The following is a 15,442-nucleotide window of genomic DNA, read 5'->3' on the forward strand; positions in this document are numbered from 1 at the left end:
GTTAGGGGAGGGGTCACGCTAAGTGTGGCTCTAGTTCTTATAGCGTTATAGTGTTAGGGGAGGGGTCATGCTAAGTGTGGCTCTACTTTTATAGCGTTGTAGTGTTAGGGGAGGGGTCACGCTAAGTATGGCGCTAGTTTTATAGCATTATACTGTTAGGGGAGGGGTCACGCTAAGTGTGGCTCTAGTTTTATAGCGGTATAGTGTTAGGGGAGGGGTCACGCTAAGTATGGCTCTATTTTTATAGCGTTATAGTGTTAGGGGAGGGGTCACGCTAAGTATGGCTCTAGTTTTATAGCGTTATAGTGTTAGGGGAGGGGTCACGCTAAGTATGGCTCTAGTTCTATAGCGTTATAGTGTTAGGGGAGGGGTCACGCTAAGTATGGCTCTAGTTTTATGGCGTTATAGTGTTAGGGGAGGGGTCACGCTAAGTATGGCTCTAGTTTTTTATAGCATTATAGTGTTAGGGGAGGGGTCACGCTAAGTATGGCTCTTGTTCTAATAGCCTTATAGTGTTAGGGGAGGGGTCACACTAAGTATGGCTCTAGTTTTTATAGACTTATAGTGTTAGGGGAGGGGTCACGCTAAGTCTGTCTCTCGTTTTTATAGCGTTATAGTGTTAGGGGAGGGGTCACGCTGAGTATGGCTCTTGTTCTTATAGCCTGATAGTGTTAGGGGAGGGGTCACGATAAGTGTGGCTCTGCTTTTTATAGCGTTATGGAGTTAGGGGAGGGTTCACACTAAGTGTGTCTCTAGTTTTATAGCGTTATAGTGTTAGGGGAGGGGTCACGCTAAGTGTGGCTCCAGTTTTTATAGCGTTATAGTGTTAGGGGAGGGGTCACGCTAAGTGTGGCTCTAGTTTTTATAGCATTATGGTATTAGGGGAGGGGTCACGCTAAGTATAGCTCTTGTTCTTAGAGCCTTATAGTGTTAGAGGAGGGGTCACGCTAAGTGTGGCTCTAGTTTTTATAGCGTTATGGTATTAGGGGAGGGGTCACGCTAAGTATAGCTCTTGTTCTTAGAGCCTTATAGTGTTAGAGGAGGGGTCACGCTAAGTATGGCTCTTGTTCTGATAGCCTTATAGTGTTAGGGGAGGGGTCACGCTAAGTATGGCTCTTGTTCTGATAACCTTATAGTGTTAGGGGAGGGGTCACGCTAAGTATGGCTCTTTATTTCATAGCTTATAGTGTTAGGGGAGGGGTCACGCTAAGTATAGCTCTTGTTCTTATAGCCTTATAGTGTTAGGGGAGGGGTCACGCTAAGTATGGCTCTAGTTTTATAGCGTTATACTGTTAGGGGAGGGGTCACGCTAAGTATGGCTCTAGTTTTATAGCGTTATACTGTTAGGTGAGGGGTCACGCTAAGCATGGCTCTAATTTATATAGCGTTATAGTGTTAGGGGAGGGGTCACGCTAAGTATAGCTCTTGTTCTTATAGCCTTATAGTGTTAGGTGAGGGGTCACGCTAAGAGTGGCTCTAGTTTTTATAGCATTATAGTGTTAGGGGAGGGGTCACGCTAAGTATGGCTCTTGTTCTCATAGCCTTATAGTGTTAGGTGAGGGGTCACGCTAAGTGTGGCTCCAGTTTTTATAGCGTTATAGTGTTAGGGGAGGGGTCACGTTAAGTATAGCTCTTGTTTTTATATCGTTATAGTGTTAGTGGAGGGTCGCGCTAAGTATGGCTCTAGTTTTCATATCATTATAGTGTTAAGGGAGGGGTCACGCTAAGTATGGCTCTTGTTTTTATATCGTTATAGTGTTAGCGGAGGGTCACGCTAAGTATGGCTCTAGTTTTTGTAGCGTTATTATGTTACGCGAGGGGTCGCTAAGTATGGTGCTATTTTTTATAGCGTTATAGTGTTAGAGCAGGGGTCACGCTAAGTGTGGCTCTAGTTTTATAGCGTTATGGTATTAGGGGAGGGGTCACGCTAAGTATAGCTCTTGTTCTTATAGCCGTTATAGTGTTAGCGGAGGGGTCACGCTACGTATGGCTCTAGTTCTTATAGCCTTGTAGTGTTAAGGGATGGGTCAGGCTAAGTATGGCTCTAGTTTTTATAGCGTTTATAGTGTTAGGGGAGGGGTCACGCTAAGTATTGCTCTTGTTCTGATAGCCTTATAGTGTTAGCGGAGGGGTCACGCTAAGTATGGCTCTAGTTTTTATAGCATTATAGTGTTAGGGGAGGGGTCACGCTAAGTATGGCTTTAGTTCTTATAGCGTTATAGTGTTAGGGGAGGGGTCACGCTAATTGTGGCTCTAGTTCTTATACCGTTATAGTGTTAGGGGAGGGGTCACGCTAAGTGTGGCTAAGTCTAGTTTTTATAGCGTTTAATGTTAGGGGAGGGGTCACACTAAGTATGGCGCTAGTTTTATAGCATTATACTGTTAGGGGAGGGGTCACACTAAGTATGGCTCTAGTTTTATAGCGTTATAGTGTTAGGGGAGGGGTCACGCTAAGTATGGCTCTAGTTTTATAGCGTTATAGTGTTAGGGGAGGGGTCACGCTAAGTATGGCTTTAGTTCTTATAGGGTTATAGTGTTAGGGGAGGGGTCACGCTAAGTGTGGCTCTAGTTCTTATAGCGTTATAGTGTTAGGGGAGGGGTCACGCTAAGTGAGGCTAAGTCTAGTTTTTATAGCGTTTTAATGTTAGGGGAGGGGTCACACTAAGTATGGCGCTAGTTTTATAGCATTATACTGTTAGGGGAGGGGTCACGCTAAGTATGGCTCTAGTTTTATAGTGTGATAGTGCTAGGGGAGGGGTCACGCTAAGTATGGCTCTAGTTTTATAGCGTTATAGTGTTAGGGGAGGGTCACGCTAAGTATGGCTCTAGTTTTATAGCGTTATACTGTTAGGGGAGGGGTCACGCTAAGTATGGCTCTAGTTTTATAGCGTTATAGTGTTAGGGGAGGGGTCACGCTAAGTATGGCTCTAGTTTTATAGCGTTATAGTGTTAGGGGAGGGGTCACGCTAAGTAGGGCTCTTGTTCTGATAGCCTTATAGTGTTAAGGGAGGGGTCACGCTAAGTATGGCTCTAGTTTTATAGCATTATAGTGTTAGGGGAGGGGTCACGCTAAGTATGGCTCTAGTTTTTATAATGTTATATTGTTAGGGGAGGGGTCACGCTAAGTATGGCTCTAGTTTTATAGCATTATAATGTTAGGGGAGGGGTCACGTTAGGTATGGCTCTAGTGTTTATAATGTTATAGTGTTAGGGGAGGGGTCACGCTAAGTATGGCTCTTGTTTTTATAGCGTTATAGTGTTAGAGGAGGGGTCACGCTAAGTATGGCTCTAATTTTATAGCGTTATAGTGTTAGGGGAGGGGTCACGTTAAGTATGGCTCTAGTTTTTTATAGCATTATAGTGTTAGGGGAGGGGTCACGCTAAGTATGGCTCTAGTTTTTATAAAGTGATAGTGTTAGGGGAGGGGTCACGCTAAGTATGGCTCTAGTTTTATAGCGTTATAGTGTTAGGAGAGGGGTCAGGCTAAGTATGGCTCTAGTTTTTATAAAGTGATAGTGTTAGGGGAGGGGTCACGCTAAGTATGGCTCTAGTTTTTATAAAGTGACAGTGTTAGGGGAGGGGTCACGCTAAGTATGGCTCTAGTTTTTATAGACTTATAGTGTTAGGGGAGGGGTCATGCTAAGTATGGCTCTAATTTTATAGCCTTATAGTGTTAGAGGAGGGGTCACGCTAAGTATGGCTCTAGTGTTTATAGCGTTATAGTGTTAGAGGAGGGGTCACGCTAAGTATGGCTCTAATTTTATAGCGTTATAGTGTTAGGGGAGGGGTCACGCTAAGTATGGCTCTAGTGTTTATAGCGTTATAGTGTTAGGGGAGGGGTCATGCTAAGTATGGCTCTAATTTTATAGCCTTATAGTGTTAGAGGAGGGGTCACGCTAAGTATGGCTCTAGTGTTTATAGCGTTATAGTGTTAGAGGAGGGGTCACGCTAAGTATGGCTCTAATTTTATAGCGTTATAGTGTTAGGGGAGGGGTCACGCTAAGTATGGCTCTAGTGTTTATAGCGTTATAGTGTTAGAGGAGGGGTCACGCTAAGTATGGCTCTAATTTTATAGCGTTATAGTGTTAGAGGAGGGGTCACGCTAAGTATGGCTCTAATTTTATAGTGTTATAGTGTTAGGGGAGGGGTCACGCTAAGTATGGCTCTAGTTTTTATAGCGTTATAGTGTTAGGGGAGGGGTCACGGTAAGTGTGGTTCTTGTTCTTATGACCTTATAGTGTTAGGGGAGGGGTCACGCTAAGTATGGCTCTAGTTTTATAGCGTTATAGTGTTAGGGGAGGGGTCACGCTAAGTATGGCTCTAGTTTTATAGCGTTATAGTGTTAGGGGAGGGGTCATGCTAAGTATGGCTCTAGTTTTATAGTGTGATAGTGCTAGGGGAGGGGTCACGCTAAGTATGGCTCTAGTTTTATAGCGTTATACTGTTAGGGGAGGGGTCACGCTAAGTATGGCTCTAGTTTTATAGCGTTATAGTGTTAGGGGAGGGGTCACGCTAAGTATGGCTCTAGTTTTATAGCGTTATACTGTTAGGGGAGGGGTCACGCTAAATATGGCTCTAGTTTTATAGCGTTATACTGTTAGGTGAGGGGTCACGCTAAGTATGGCTCTAATTTATATAGCGTTATAGTGTTAGGGGAGGGGTCATGCTAAGTATGGCTCTAGTTTTTATAGCGTTATAGTGTTAGGGGAGGGGTCACGCTAAGTAGGGCTCTTGTTCTGATAGCCTTATAGTGTTAAGGGAGGGGTCACGCTAAGTATGGCTCTAGTTTTATAGCATTATAGTGTTAGGGGAGGGGTCACGCTAAGTATGGCTCTAGTTTTATAGCATTATAATGTTAGGGGAGGGGTCACGTTAGGTATGGCTCTAGTGTTTATAATGTTATAGTGTTAGGGGAGGGATCATGCTAAATATGGCTCTTGTTCATATAGCCTTATAGTGTTAGGGGAGGGGTCACGCTAAGTATGGCTCTTGTTTTTATGGCATTATAGTGTTAGGGGAGGGGTCACGCTAAGTATGGCTCTAGTTTTTTATAGCGTTATAGTGTTAGGGGAGGGGTCACGCTAAGTGAGGCTAAGTCTAGTTTTTATAGCGTTATAGTGTTAGGGGAGGGGTCACGCTAAGTAGGGCTCTTTTCTTATAGCGTTATAGCGTTAGGGGAGGGTCACGCTAATTATGGCTCTAGTTTTACAGCATTATAGTGTTAGGGGAGGGTTCACGGTAAGTGTGGTTCTTGTTCTTATAACCTTATAGTGTTAAGGGAGGGGTCACTCTAAGTATGGCTCTAGTTTATGTAGCGTTATAGTGTTAGTGGAGGGGTCACGCTAAGTATGGCTCTAGTTTTTATAGCGTTATAGTGTTAGAGGAGGGGTCACGCTAAGTATGGCTCTAATTTTATAGCGTTATAGTGTTAGGGGAGGGGTCACGCTAAGTATGGCTCTAGTTTTATAGCGTTATAGTGTTAGAGGAGGGGTCACGCTAAGTATGGCTCTTGTTTTTATGGCATTATAGTGTTAGGGGAGGGGTCACGCTAAGTATGGCTCTAATTTTATAGCGTTATAGTGTTAGGGGAGGGGTCACGCTAAGTATGGCTCTAATTTATAGCGTTATAGTGTTAGGGGAGGGGTCACGCTAAATATGCTCTTGTTCATATAGCCTTATAGTGTTAGGGGAGGGGTCACGCTAAGTATGGCTCTTGTTTTTATGGCATTATAGTGTTAGGGGAGGGATCATGCTAAATATGGCTCTTGTTCATATAGCCTTATAGTGTTAGGGGAGGGGTCACGCTAAGTATGGCTCTTGTTTTTATGGCATTATAGTGTTAGGGGAGGGGTCACGCTAAGTATAGCTCTAGTTTTTTATAGCGTTATAGTGTTAGGGGAGGGGTCACGCTAAGTATGGCTCTAGTTTTATGGCATTATAGTGTTAGGTGAGGGGTCCCGCTAAGTATGGCTCTTGTTCATATAGCCTTATAGTGTTAGGGGAGGGGTCACGCTAAGTATGGCTCTTGTTCTAATAGCCTTATAGTGTTAGGGGAGGGGTCACGCTAAGTATGGCTCTAGTTCTTATAGCGTTATAGTGTTAGGGGAGGGGTCACGCTAAGTATGGCTCTTGTTTTTATGGCATTATAGTGTTAGGGGAGGGGTCACGCTAAGTATGGCTCTAGTTTTTTATAGCGTTATAGTGTTAGGGGAGGGGTCACGCTAAGTATGGCTCTAGTTTTATGGCATTATAGTGTTAGGGGAGGGGTCACGCTAAGTATGGCTCTTGTTCATATAGCCTTATAGTGTTAGGGGAGGGGTCACGCTAAGTATGGCTCTAGTTCTAATAGCCTTATAGTGTTAGGGGAGGGGTCACGCTAAGTGTGGCTCTAGTTTTATAGCCTTATAGTGTTAGGGGAGGGGTCACGCTAAGTGTGGCTCTAGTTTTATAGCGTTATAGTGTTAAGGGAGGGGTCACGCTAAGTATAGCTCTTGTTTTTATGGCATTATAGTGTTAGGGGAGGGGTCACGCTAAGTATGGCTCTTGTTCATATAGCCTTATAGTGTTAGGGGAGGGGTCACGCTAAGTGTGGCTCTAGTTTTATAGCGTTATAGTGTTAGGGGAGGGGTCACGCTAAGTGAGGCTCTTGTTTTATGGCATTATAGTGTTAGGGGAGGGGTCACGCTAAGTATGGCTCTTGTTCTTATAGCCTTATAGTGTTAGGGGAGGGGTCACGCTAAGTGTGGCTCTAGTTTTATAGCGTTATAGTGTTAGGAGAGGGGGTCACGCTAAGTGTGGCTCTAGTTTTACAGCATTATAGTGTTAGGGGAGGGGACACGCTAAGTATGGCTCTAGTTTTATAAAGTGATAGTGTTAGGGGAGGGGTCACGCTAAGTATGGCTCTAGTTCTTATAGCGTTATAGTGTTAGGGGAGGGGTCACGCTAAGTATGGCTCTAGTTCTTATAGCGTTATAATGTTAGGGGAGGGGTCACGCTAAGTGTGGCTCTAGTTCTTATAGCGTTATAGTGTTAGGGGAGGGGTCACACTAAGTATGGCGCTAGTTTTATAGCATTATACTGTTAGGGGAGGGGTCACGCTAAGTGTGGCTCTACTTTTATAGCGTTGTAGTGTTAGGGGAGGGGTCACGCTAAGTATGGCGCTAGTTTTATAGCATTATACTGTTAGGGGAGGGGTCACGCTAAGTGTGGCTCTACTTTATAGCGTTGTAGTGTTAGGGGAGGGGTCACGCTAAGTATGGCGCTAGTTTTATAGCATTATACTGTTAGGGGAGGGGTCACACTAAGTATCGCTCTAGTTTTATAGCGTTATAGTGTTAGGGGAGGGGTCACGCTAAGTATGGCTCTATTTTATAGCGTTATAGTGTTAGGGGAGGGGTCACGCTAAGTATGGCTCTAGTTTTATAGCGTTATAGTGTTAGGGGAGGGGTCACGCTAAGTATGGCTCTAGTTCTATAGCGTTATAGTGTTAGGGGAGGGGTCACGCTAAGTATGGCTCTAGTTTATGGCGTTATAGTGTTAGGGGAGGGGTCACGCTAAGTATGGCTCTAGTTTTTTATAGCATTATAGTGTTAGGGGAGGGGTCACGCTAAGTATGGCTCTTGTTCTAATAGCCTTATAGTGTTAGGGGAGGGTCACACTAAGTATGGCTCTAGTTTTTATAGACTTATAGTGTTAGGGGAGGGGTCACGCTAAGTCTGTCTCTCGTTTTTATAGCGTTATAGTGTTAGGGGAGGGGTCACGCTGAGTATGGCTCTTGTTCTTATAGCCTGATAGTGTTAGGGGAGGGGTCACGATAAGTGTGGCTCTGCTTTTTATAGCGTTATGGAGTTAGGGGAGGGTTCACACTAAGTGTGTCTCTAGTTTTATAGCGTTATAGTGTTAGGGGAGGGGTCACGCTAAGTGTGGCTCCAGTTTTTATAGCGTTATAGTGTTAGGGGAGGGGTCACGCTAAGTGTGGCTCTAGTTTTTATAGCATTATGGTATTAGGGGAGGGGTCACGCTAAGTATAGCTCTTGTTCTTAGAGCCTTATAGTGTTAGAGGAGGGGTCACGCTAAGTGTGGCTCTAGTTTTTATAGCGTTATGGTATTAGGGGAGGGGTCACGCTAAGTATAGCTCTTGTTCTTAGAGCCTTATAGTGTTAGAGGAGGGGTCACGCTAAGTATGGCTCTTGTTCTGATAGCCTTATAGTGTTAGGGGAGGGGTCACGCTAAGTATGGCTCTTGTTCTGATAACCTTATAGTGTTAGGGGAGGGGTCACGCTAAGTATGGCTCTTTATTTCATAGCTTTATAGTGTTAGGGGAGGGGTCACGCTAAGTATAGCTCTGTTCTTATAGCCTTATAGTGTTAGGGGAGGGGTCACGCTAAGTATGGCTCTAGTTTTATAGCGTTATACTGTTAGGGGAGGGGTCACGCTAAGTATGGCTCTAGTTTTATAGCGTTATACTGTTAGGTGAGGGGTCACGCTAAGCATGGCTCTAATTTATATAGCGTTATAGTGTTAGGGGAGGGGTCACGCTAAGTATAGCTCTTGTTCTTATAGCCTTATAGTGTTAGGTGAGGGGTCACGCTAAGAGTGGCTCTAGTTTTTATAGCATTATAGTGTTAGGGGAGGGGTCACGCTAAGTATGGCTCTTGTTCTCATAGCCTTATAGTGTTAGGTGAGGGGTCACGCTAAGTGTGGCTCCAGTTTTTATAGCGTTATAGTGTTAGGGGAGGGGTCACGTTAAGTATAGCTCTTGTTTTTATATCGTTATAGTGTTAGTGGAGGGTCGCGCTAAGTATGGCTCTAGTTTTCATATCATTATAGTGTTAAGGGAGGGGTCACGCTAAGTATGGCTCTTGTTTTATATCGTTATAGTGTTAGCGGAGGGTCACGCTAAGTATGGCTCTAGTTTTGTAGCGTTATTATGTTACGCGAGGGGTCGCTAAGTATGGTGCTATTTTTTATAGCGTTATAGTGTTAGAGCAGGGGTCACGCTAAGTGTGGCTCTAGTTTTATAGCGTTATGGTATTAGGGGAGGGGTCACGCTAAGTATAGCTCTTGTTCTTATAGCCGTATAGTGTTAGCGGAGGGGTCACGCTACGTATGGCTCTAGTTCTTATAGCCTTGTAGTGTTAAGGGATGGGTCAGGCTAAGTATGGCTCTAGTTTTTATAGCGTTATAGTGTTAGGGGAGGGGTCACGCTAAGTATTGCTCTTGTTCTGATAGCCTTATAGTGTTAGCGGAGGGGTCACGCTAAGTATGGCTCTAGTTTTTATAGCATTATAGTGTTAGGGGAGGGGTCACGCTAAGTATGGCTTTAGTTCTTATAGCGTTATAGTGTTAGGGGAGGGGTCACGCTAATTGTGGCTCTAGTTCTTATACCGTTATAGTGTTAGGGGAGGGGTCACGCTAAGTGTGGCTAAGTCTAGTTTTTATAGCGTTTTAATGTTAGGGGAGGGGTCACACTAAGTATGGCGCTAGTTTTATAGCATTATACTGTTAGGGGAGGGTCACACTAAGTATGGCTTAGTTTTATAGCGTTATAGTGTTAGGGGAGGGGTCACGCTAAGTATGGCTCTAGTTTTATAGCGTTATAGTGTTAGGGGAGGGGTCACGCTAAGTATGGCTTTAGTTCTTATAGGGTTATAGTGTTAGGGGAGGGGTCACGCTAAGTGTGGCTCTAGTTCTTATAGCGTTATAGTGTTAGGGGAGGGGTCACGCTAAGTGAGGCTAAGTCTAGTTTTTATAGCGTTTTAATGTTAGGGGAGGGGTCACACTAAGTATGGCGCTAGTTTTATAGCATTATACTGTTAGGGGAGGGGTCACACTAAGTATGGCTCTAGTTTTATAGCGTTATAGTGTTAGGGGAGGGGTCACGCTAAGTATGGCTCTAGTTTTATAGCGTTATAGTGTTAGGGGAGGGGTCACGCTAAGTGAGGCTAAGTCTAGTTTTTATAGCGTTATAGTGTTAGGGCAGGGGTCACGCTAAGTAGGGCTCTTGTTCTTATAGCGTTATAGCGTTAGGGGAGGGTCACGCTAATTATGGCTCTAGTTTTATAGCATTATAGTGTTAGGGCAGGGTTCACGGTAAGTGTGGTTCTTGTTCTTATAACCTTATAGTGTTAAGGGCGGGGTCACTCTAAGTATGGCTCTAGTTTATGTAGCGTTATAGTGTTAGGGGAGGGGTCACGCTATGTATGGCTCTAGTTTTTATAGCGTTATAGTGTTAAGGGAGGGGTCACGCTAATTTTGGCTCTTGTTTTATTCCTCATAGTGTTAGGGGAGGGGTAACGCTAAGTGTGGCTCCTGTTTTGTAGCGTTATAGTGTTAGGGGAGGGGTAACGCTAATTGTGGCTCTAGTTTTGTAGCTTTATAGTGTTACGGGAGAGGTCACTCCAAGTATGGCTCTAGTTTTTTGTAGCTTTATAATGTTAGGGGAGGGTTCACGCTAAGTGTTGCTCTAGTTTTAAAACTTCATCGTGTTAGAGGAGAGCTTTTAGGGCTGGAATATTACACAGTTTAGCGATGTTATGCATGTGAAAGAATGTAGTTATACAAATTTTGCAAACTTCTATAAAAAGAGAGACGGGAATCAAGACGATGCCTAGATTTTTTTACAGTAGTGCTTGGAATGACTGTATGGCCTCTAAATTTAGTTCAGATTTGGAGAGTTGAGGTCTTTCTGATTTGAGACTGGCAGTGTGATCCTTGGTGATGGTTGTCAGTCCCACTACTGGATGATGGAGACTTCAGCTCCTTAAATAAATGCTAAATTGTAATCTAACCTTGAGTAAACTTGTAGGAATTAGATCTAACATGCAAACAGAAGATTTGGAGGAGGGAATCATTTTAACTAGCTCACTTTGTTGAATTTAAATGATTCCAGTCTCTCTGCAGTAGTTACAATGTTCTCAAGATCTGGATTGGCTTTGTAGGGCAGCAGGTTTGTAGAGTTTAACTATGCAATTTTAATTTTTGCCTGTTTTTTCAATTTTATTACTGAAGAAATTCATAAAATCATTGCTGCTGTAGGCTGATAGCATCTGGGGTAGCGTAGCTGTTTGGTTCTTAGTCAATTTAGAATTTGTGCTAAATAATAATCTAATATTATTTTTATTGTTTTCTATGAGAGAGGAAAGAGAGGCTGAGCGTGCTGCAGTAAGTGCTCTTCTATAGTCTATAAGGATGTAATCCCTCCAGGCAGATTGGAACACTTCTAGTTTAGTCAGGTCCCATTTTCTCTCTAGTTCTCTGACAGTCTGTTTTAAAGCTCTAGTATGATCATTATACCACGGTGCAGCTTTTCTGCCTTATTATTTTACTTTTTAATGGAGCCACAATATCTAGAGTAGAACGAAATGTATCCTCTAAGCACTTGGTCTTAATACCTAATTCGGTAGGAATAGATGGACAGCTGATAGAAGCTGATAGAAGCTGATAATTGTGGAAGGTTTCTGATAAAGCTACCAGCTGTGGAGGAAGTTATCATCTGCTTAACACGATAGCTGGTGATGAACGATGGCTGTGCCACCTTTTCCTGTAGCCCCAATTCCAAAGGATAGTCCTGTCAACAAACAAAATCAAATTAGGGCTTTTACCTCTGTTAACTTATTGGTGTTCAATTGTATCTGCAGAGCAGGGCTGCAGGTTTTCATGGATATTTGTTTTTCCTGATTAAGGGGAATCAGCTGAGCTCCTGCTTGTTTCCCATGAAAACCTGCAGCTACATCCGCCCTTTGTGGATAAGATTGAACACCCCTGATCTAACTGGTGAACCAGCACCCTGACTTTCTTACTTCCAAGCTGACAAAGCAGAGTTTTTCTCCTTGGGGAGCAGCTTCTCCTTCTCTATTTATGATCCTGTATAAAGGTTTTGATTGCTGATCTGGTCCCTGAAAGAGTGGCAAATGCTCTGTCGATAGATAGATAGATAGATAGATAGATAGATAGATAGATAGATAGATCACTTTATTAATCCCAGAGGGAAATTCTTCTATTGCAGCAGTACAAAGCATAGTAAAGACTGAAACAAGAGCAAAATGTACAAGAGCAAAGTAATGTCGTACACTATTTACAGATGCATAAATAGGAAGTAGAGATAAATACTAAAATCAAATATGTTAAAACAATAAAAGTAATGTGCAGTACAAAAATACAAAGTTATTGCATAAATACTATGCAGTTAACCGTGCAGTGGTGCCTGTCCCTCCAGTGAATGAACAAGTGACTATAGACTGTAGCAATAAATGTCAACAGTTGTGCAATATGACATGTATGGATGCATAAACAAAGTAGCAGTGCAATATGAAATATGACTAAATGTATAATAAAAGTGGCAGTGCATAGTAATGTGAGTGGAGAGATGTAATGTAGTGTCCAGCTAGTGCCCAGTAAGTCTGTCCTGTCACTGGCTCAGTGTACAGTAATGTCCACAGTGAGGAATCTCATAATTAGGTCTATGAGGACATAACTTGATCATGTCTAAGTGAAAAGAATTTACTGTAACATGAAAAAGTTTGACATCTTGTCACAAATGTCATGAGCTCTGGTGAGGAAACGGACTCAATCTGGAGATCAATCTGACATTCCCTTTGCACTCAGCCACGCACACAGACTCCTCAGGGAGATCAGCTGACTCCTGAACTGTCCTCACGCTTCTATCAGCGTTCTAGATCACCTGAATACTAATGTGTGACACCTGTATGTTTGATCATATGACATCCTTAGCTTAGCTTATAAGCCCAGGCTTTAGCCATAGACAGTTGTGAGGTATTGTTTTGATTACGACCTACTGAGCATTATATCTGTTGTATACTTCTGTGAATGACCTGTATTTTTTGTTGCTCTGGCTCTTTGTTTGCTCTGCCCTTTGAATTGTTTGCCCTGGATCTCTGCTTACTGTGTTTTGACCTTTTTGCCTGTTTCTCAATGATGACCTTGGATTCTGATTGAAACATTAAAGCCTCCTTTTTGTTCTTTATCTGCGAGCATCCAATTCTGTGAACTCATTCCACACCTAAACAGGTAGCTTCTACTTAAAGAGAAAAAAACAGTAGCTGTGTTTTCTGATTTAAATGGGATCACACAGATAAATAATTAAGCTATGAATGTCTTTTCCACTTATTTCTAAAGGCAAAGACAAAGTAGAATATGGAGAGCAAGGTAATTCTATTAAATTTCCCCTGATTACACTATACTTATACTATATTTATTCTGACTTTTACAGACTAGCTGGGTGTGGTCTCACCACAAGTTCTTGTGAGAGTCTTTCATCAGCTGTACACTCATCTCTGAAACAGCTAGACCTGAGTAACAATGACCTTCAGGATTCAGGAGTGAAGCTGCTCTCTGCTGGACTGAAGAACTCGCACTGTAAACTGGAGACACTCAGGTGAACTTTGTGTTTTTTTTAGTAAAAAAGATAATAAAACTGCAATCTTACAATAATAGATTTATATGCAATTTTAATATTCATTTCACATAAATTTAACTTCTACTGAATCTCATTCTCTAGCTATCCTTGAAATATAAAAATACGCTAAAAGTATAGTACACTGCCCAAAAAACATAATATTCTTTTCTCTTTATTCTGAAATGCTTCTTTCTGTATATTGCAAGATCTTTTCTAAGTTTAATTTTATCATATATTGGTTGCATTTTTGTGGCAGTTAACTTTTTGTGGTCCTAAACAGTCCTAAGCTTCTACTTAGAGAGAAAAAAAACAAGGGATGTGTTTTCTGTTTTAAATGGGATCACATGGATGAGTAATCAAGCTATGAATATCTTATACACTTCTTTCTGAAAGACAAAGTAGAATATAGAGAGTAAAGTAATTCTATTACAGTTCCCCTGATTACACCGTGTACTATATTCTGACTTTTACAGACTAGCTGGGTGTGGTCTCACCACAAGTTCTTGTGAGAATCTTTCATCAGCTCTACAATCTGTAAACTCATCTCTGAAAGAGCTAGACCTGAGTAACAATGACCTTCAGGATTCAGGTGTGGAGCTGCTCTCTGCTGGACTGAAGAATTCACACTGTAAACTGGAGATACTCAGGTGAACTTTGTGTCAATTAAATGTTTTGTAAGAAAATGACAGGATGTAATAAATGGTAACCTTACAGTAACAGATTTGTGTAATTTTAATATTTATTTCTCATGGTTTTATACTTCTACTGAATCTCTTTCTCCAGCCTTCCCTGAAATATTAAAACACATAAACAGTATAATGTGCTACCAAAAAACATCATATTCTTTTTCTCTTTAATTATTCAGAAATGTTTTTTTAAGTATATTGCAAGAGCTGTTCTAAGTTTAATTATATCATATATTGGCTGTATTATTTATTATTGCAGTTAATTTTCTATGCCACTAAACAGGTAACTTCTGCTTAGAGAGAAAAAATATAAGCTATGTTTTCTGTTGTAAATGGGATCTCATGGATGAATAATCAAGCTATGAATATCTTGTATACTTCTTTCTGAAAGACAAAGTAGAATGCAGAGAGTAAAGTCATTCTATTACAGTTCTCCTGATTACACCATGTACTATATTTTGACTTTTACAGACTAGCTGGGTGTGGTCTCACCACAAGTTCTTGTGAGAATCTTTCATTAGCCCTACAATCTGTAAACTCATCTCTGAAAGAGCTAGACCTGAGTAACAATGACCTTCAGGATTCAGGCGTGGAGCTGCTCTCTGCTGGACTGAAGAACTCACACTGTAAACTGGAGACACTCAGGTGAACTTTGTGTGAATTAATTCTTGAATAGAAATAAGCTGATAAGGCACAATAAAATGTAAACATAAAATACTAACAGAATTAATTAGGATTTTGAAATTCTGTTGTTTTTTTTTCACTCTAACCTGAACAATAATATAAACATAAGCAAAAATGTTGTAGTATGTTATCTTTCTCTCTCTCTCTCTCTCTCTCTCTATATATATATATATATATATATACATATTTAAAGTATCGTTAAAACCGCAGACGATTACCACGGTGTGAAAAACTCGCTGTACAGTGTCAAACAAAGGCAGAATCATTCTCTCAGATGCAGCTCTGTGTGTGTGTGTGTGTAGAGGGAAAGGGGGAGAGAGGGAGAGAGAGGGAGAGAAGGGAGAACATAGTGGAATATAGTGACAGAGATTCTGAGATATTTCAGCCTTCTAAGAAGACCAAGTCTGACGTTTGGTCATATTTTGTGTTTTATAAGAAAGCAGAATGAAAGTTAATTGAAGATGACCACCCTGTCTGCAGAACATGCCGAAAGAAAATAGCGGCAAAAGGGGGCAACACATCAAACCTTACGAGTCATCTTCGCGACCACCACCCGCTACTTTTTAGAGAATGCAAGGTTAACTTTAACGTAGAAGTCTGTGGGGACTTCGAAATAGAAGAAATATCATGGTTTGTGTGGTTTAACTTATGCTTA

At 41.9% G+C, this 15,442-nt stretch overlaps 1 protein-coding gene across 1 annotated transcript in view; it reads left to right on the plus strand.

Annotated features, from left to right (window-relative positions):
- The window catches only part of LOC118800630 (NACHT, LRR and PYD domains-containing protein 12-like), a 46,687-nt gene that overhangs the window by 17,232 nt on the left and 14,013 nt on the right, over positions 1-15,442 (plus strand). Inside the window, exons 5-7 of the mRNA XM_036560893.1 lie at positions 13,232-13,396; positions 13,891-14,064; positions 14,575-14,748. Coding sequence (XP_036416786.1) covers positions 13,232-13,396; positions 13,891-14,064; positions 14,575-14,748 — 513 coding nt within the window. The remainder of the gene's footprint in view (positions 1-13,231; positions 13,397-13,890; positions 14,065-14,574; positions 14,749-15,442) is intronic.

This window comes from Colossoma macropomum, unplaced genomic scaffold, assembly GCF_904425465.1.
Source record: "Colossoma macropomum unplaced genomic scaffold, Colossoma_macropomum, whole genome shotgun sequence".
NCBI classification, from domain to species: domain Eukaryota; kingdom Metazoa; phylum Chordata; class Actinopteri; order Characiformes; family Serrasalmidae; genus Colossoma; species Colossoma macropomum.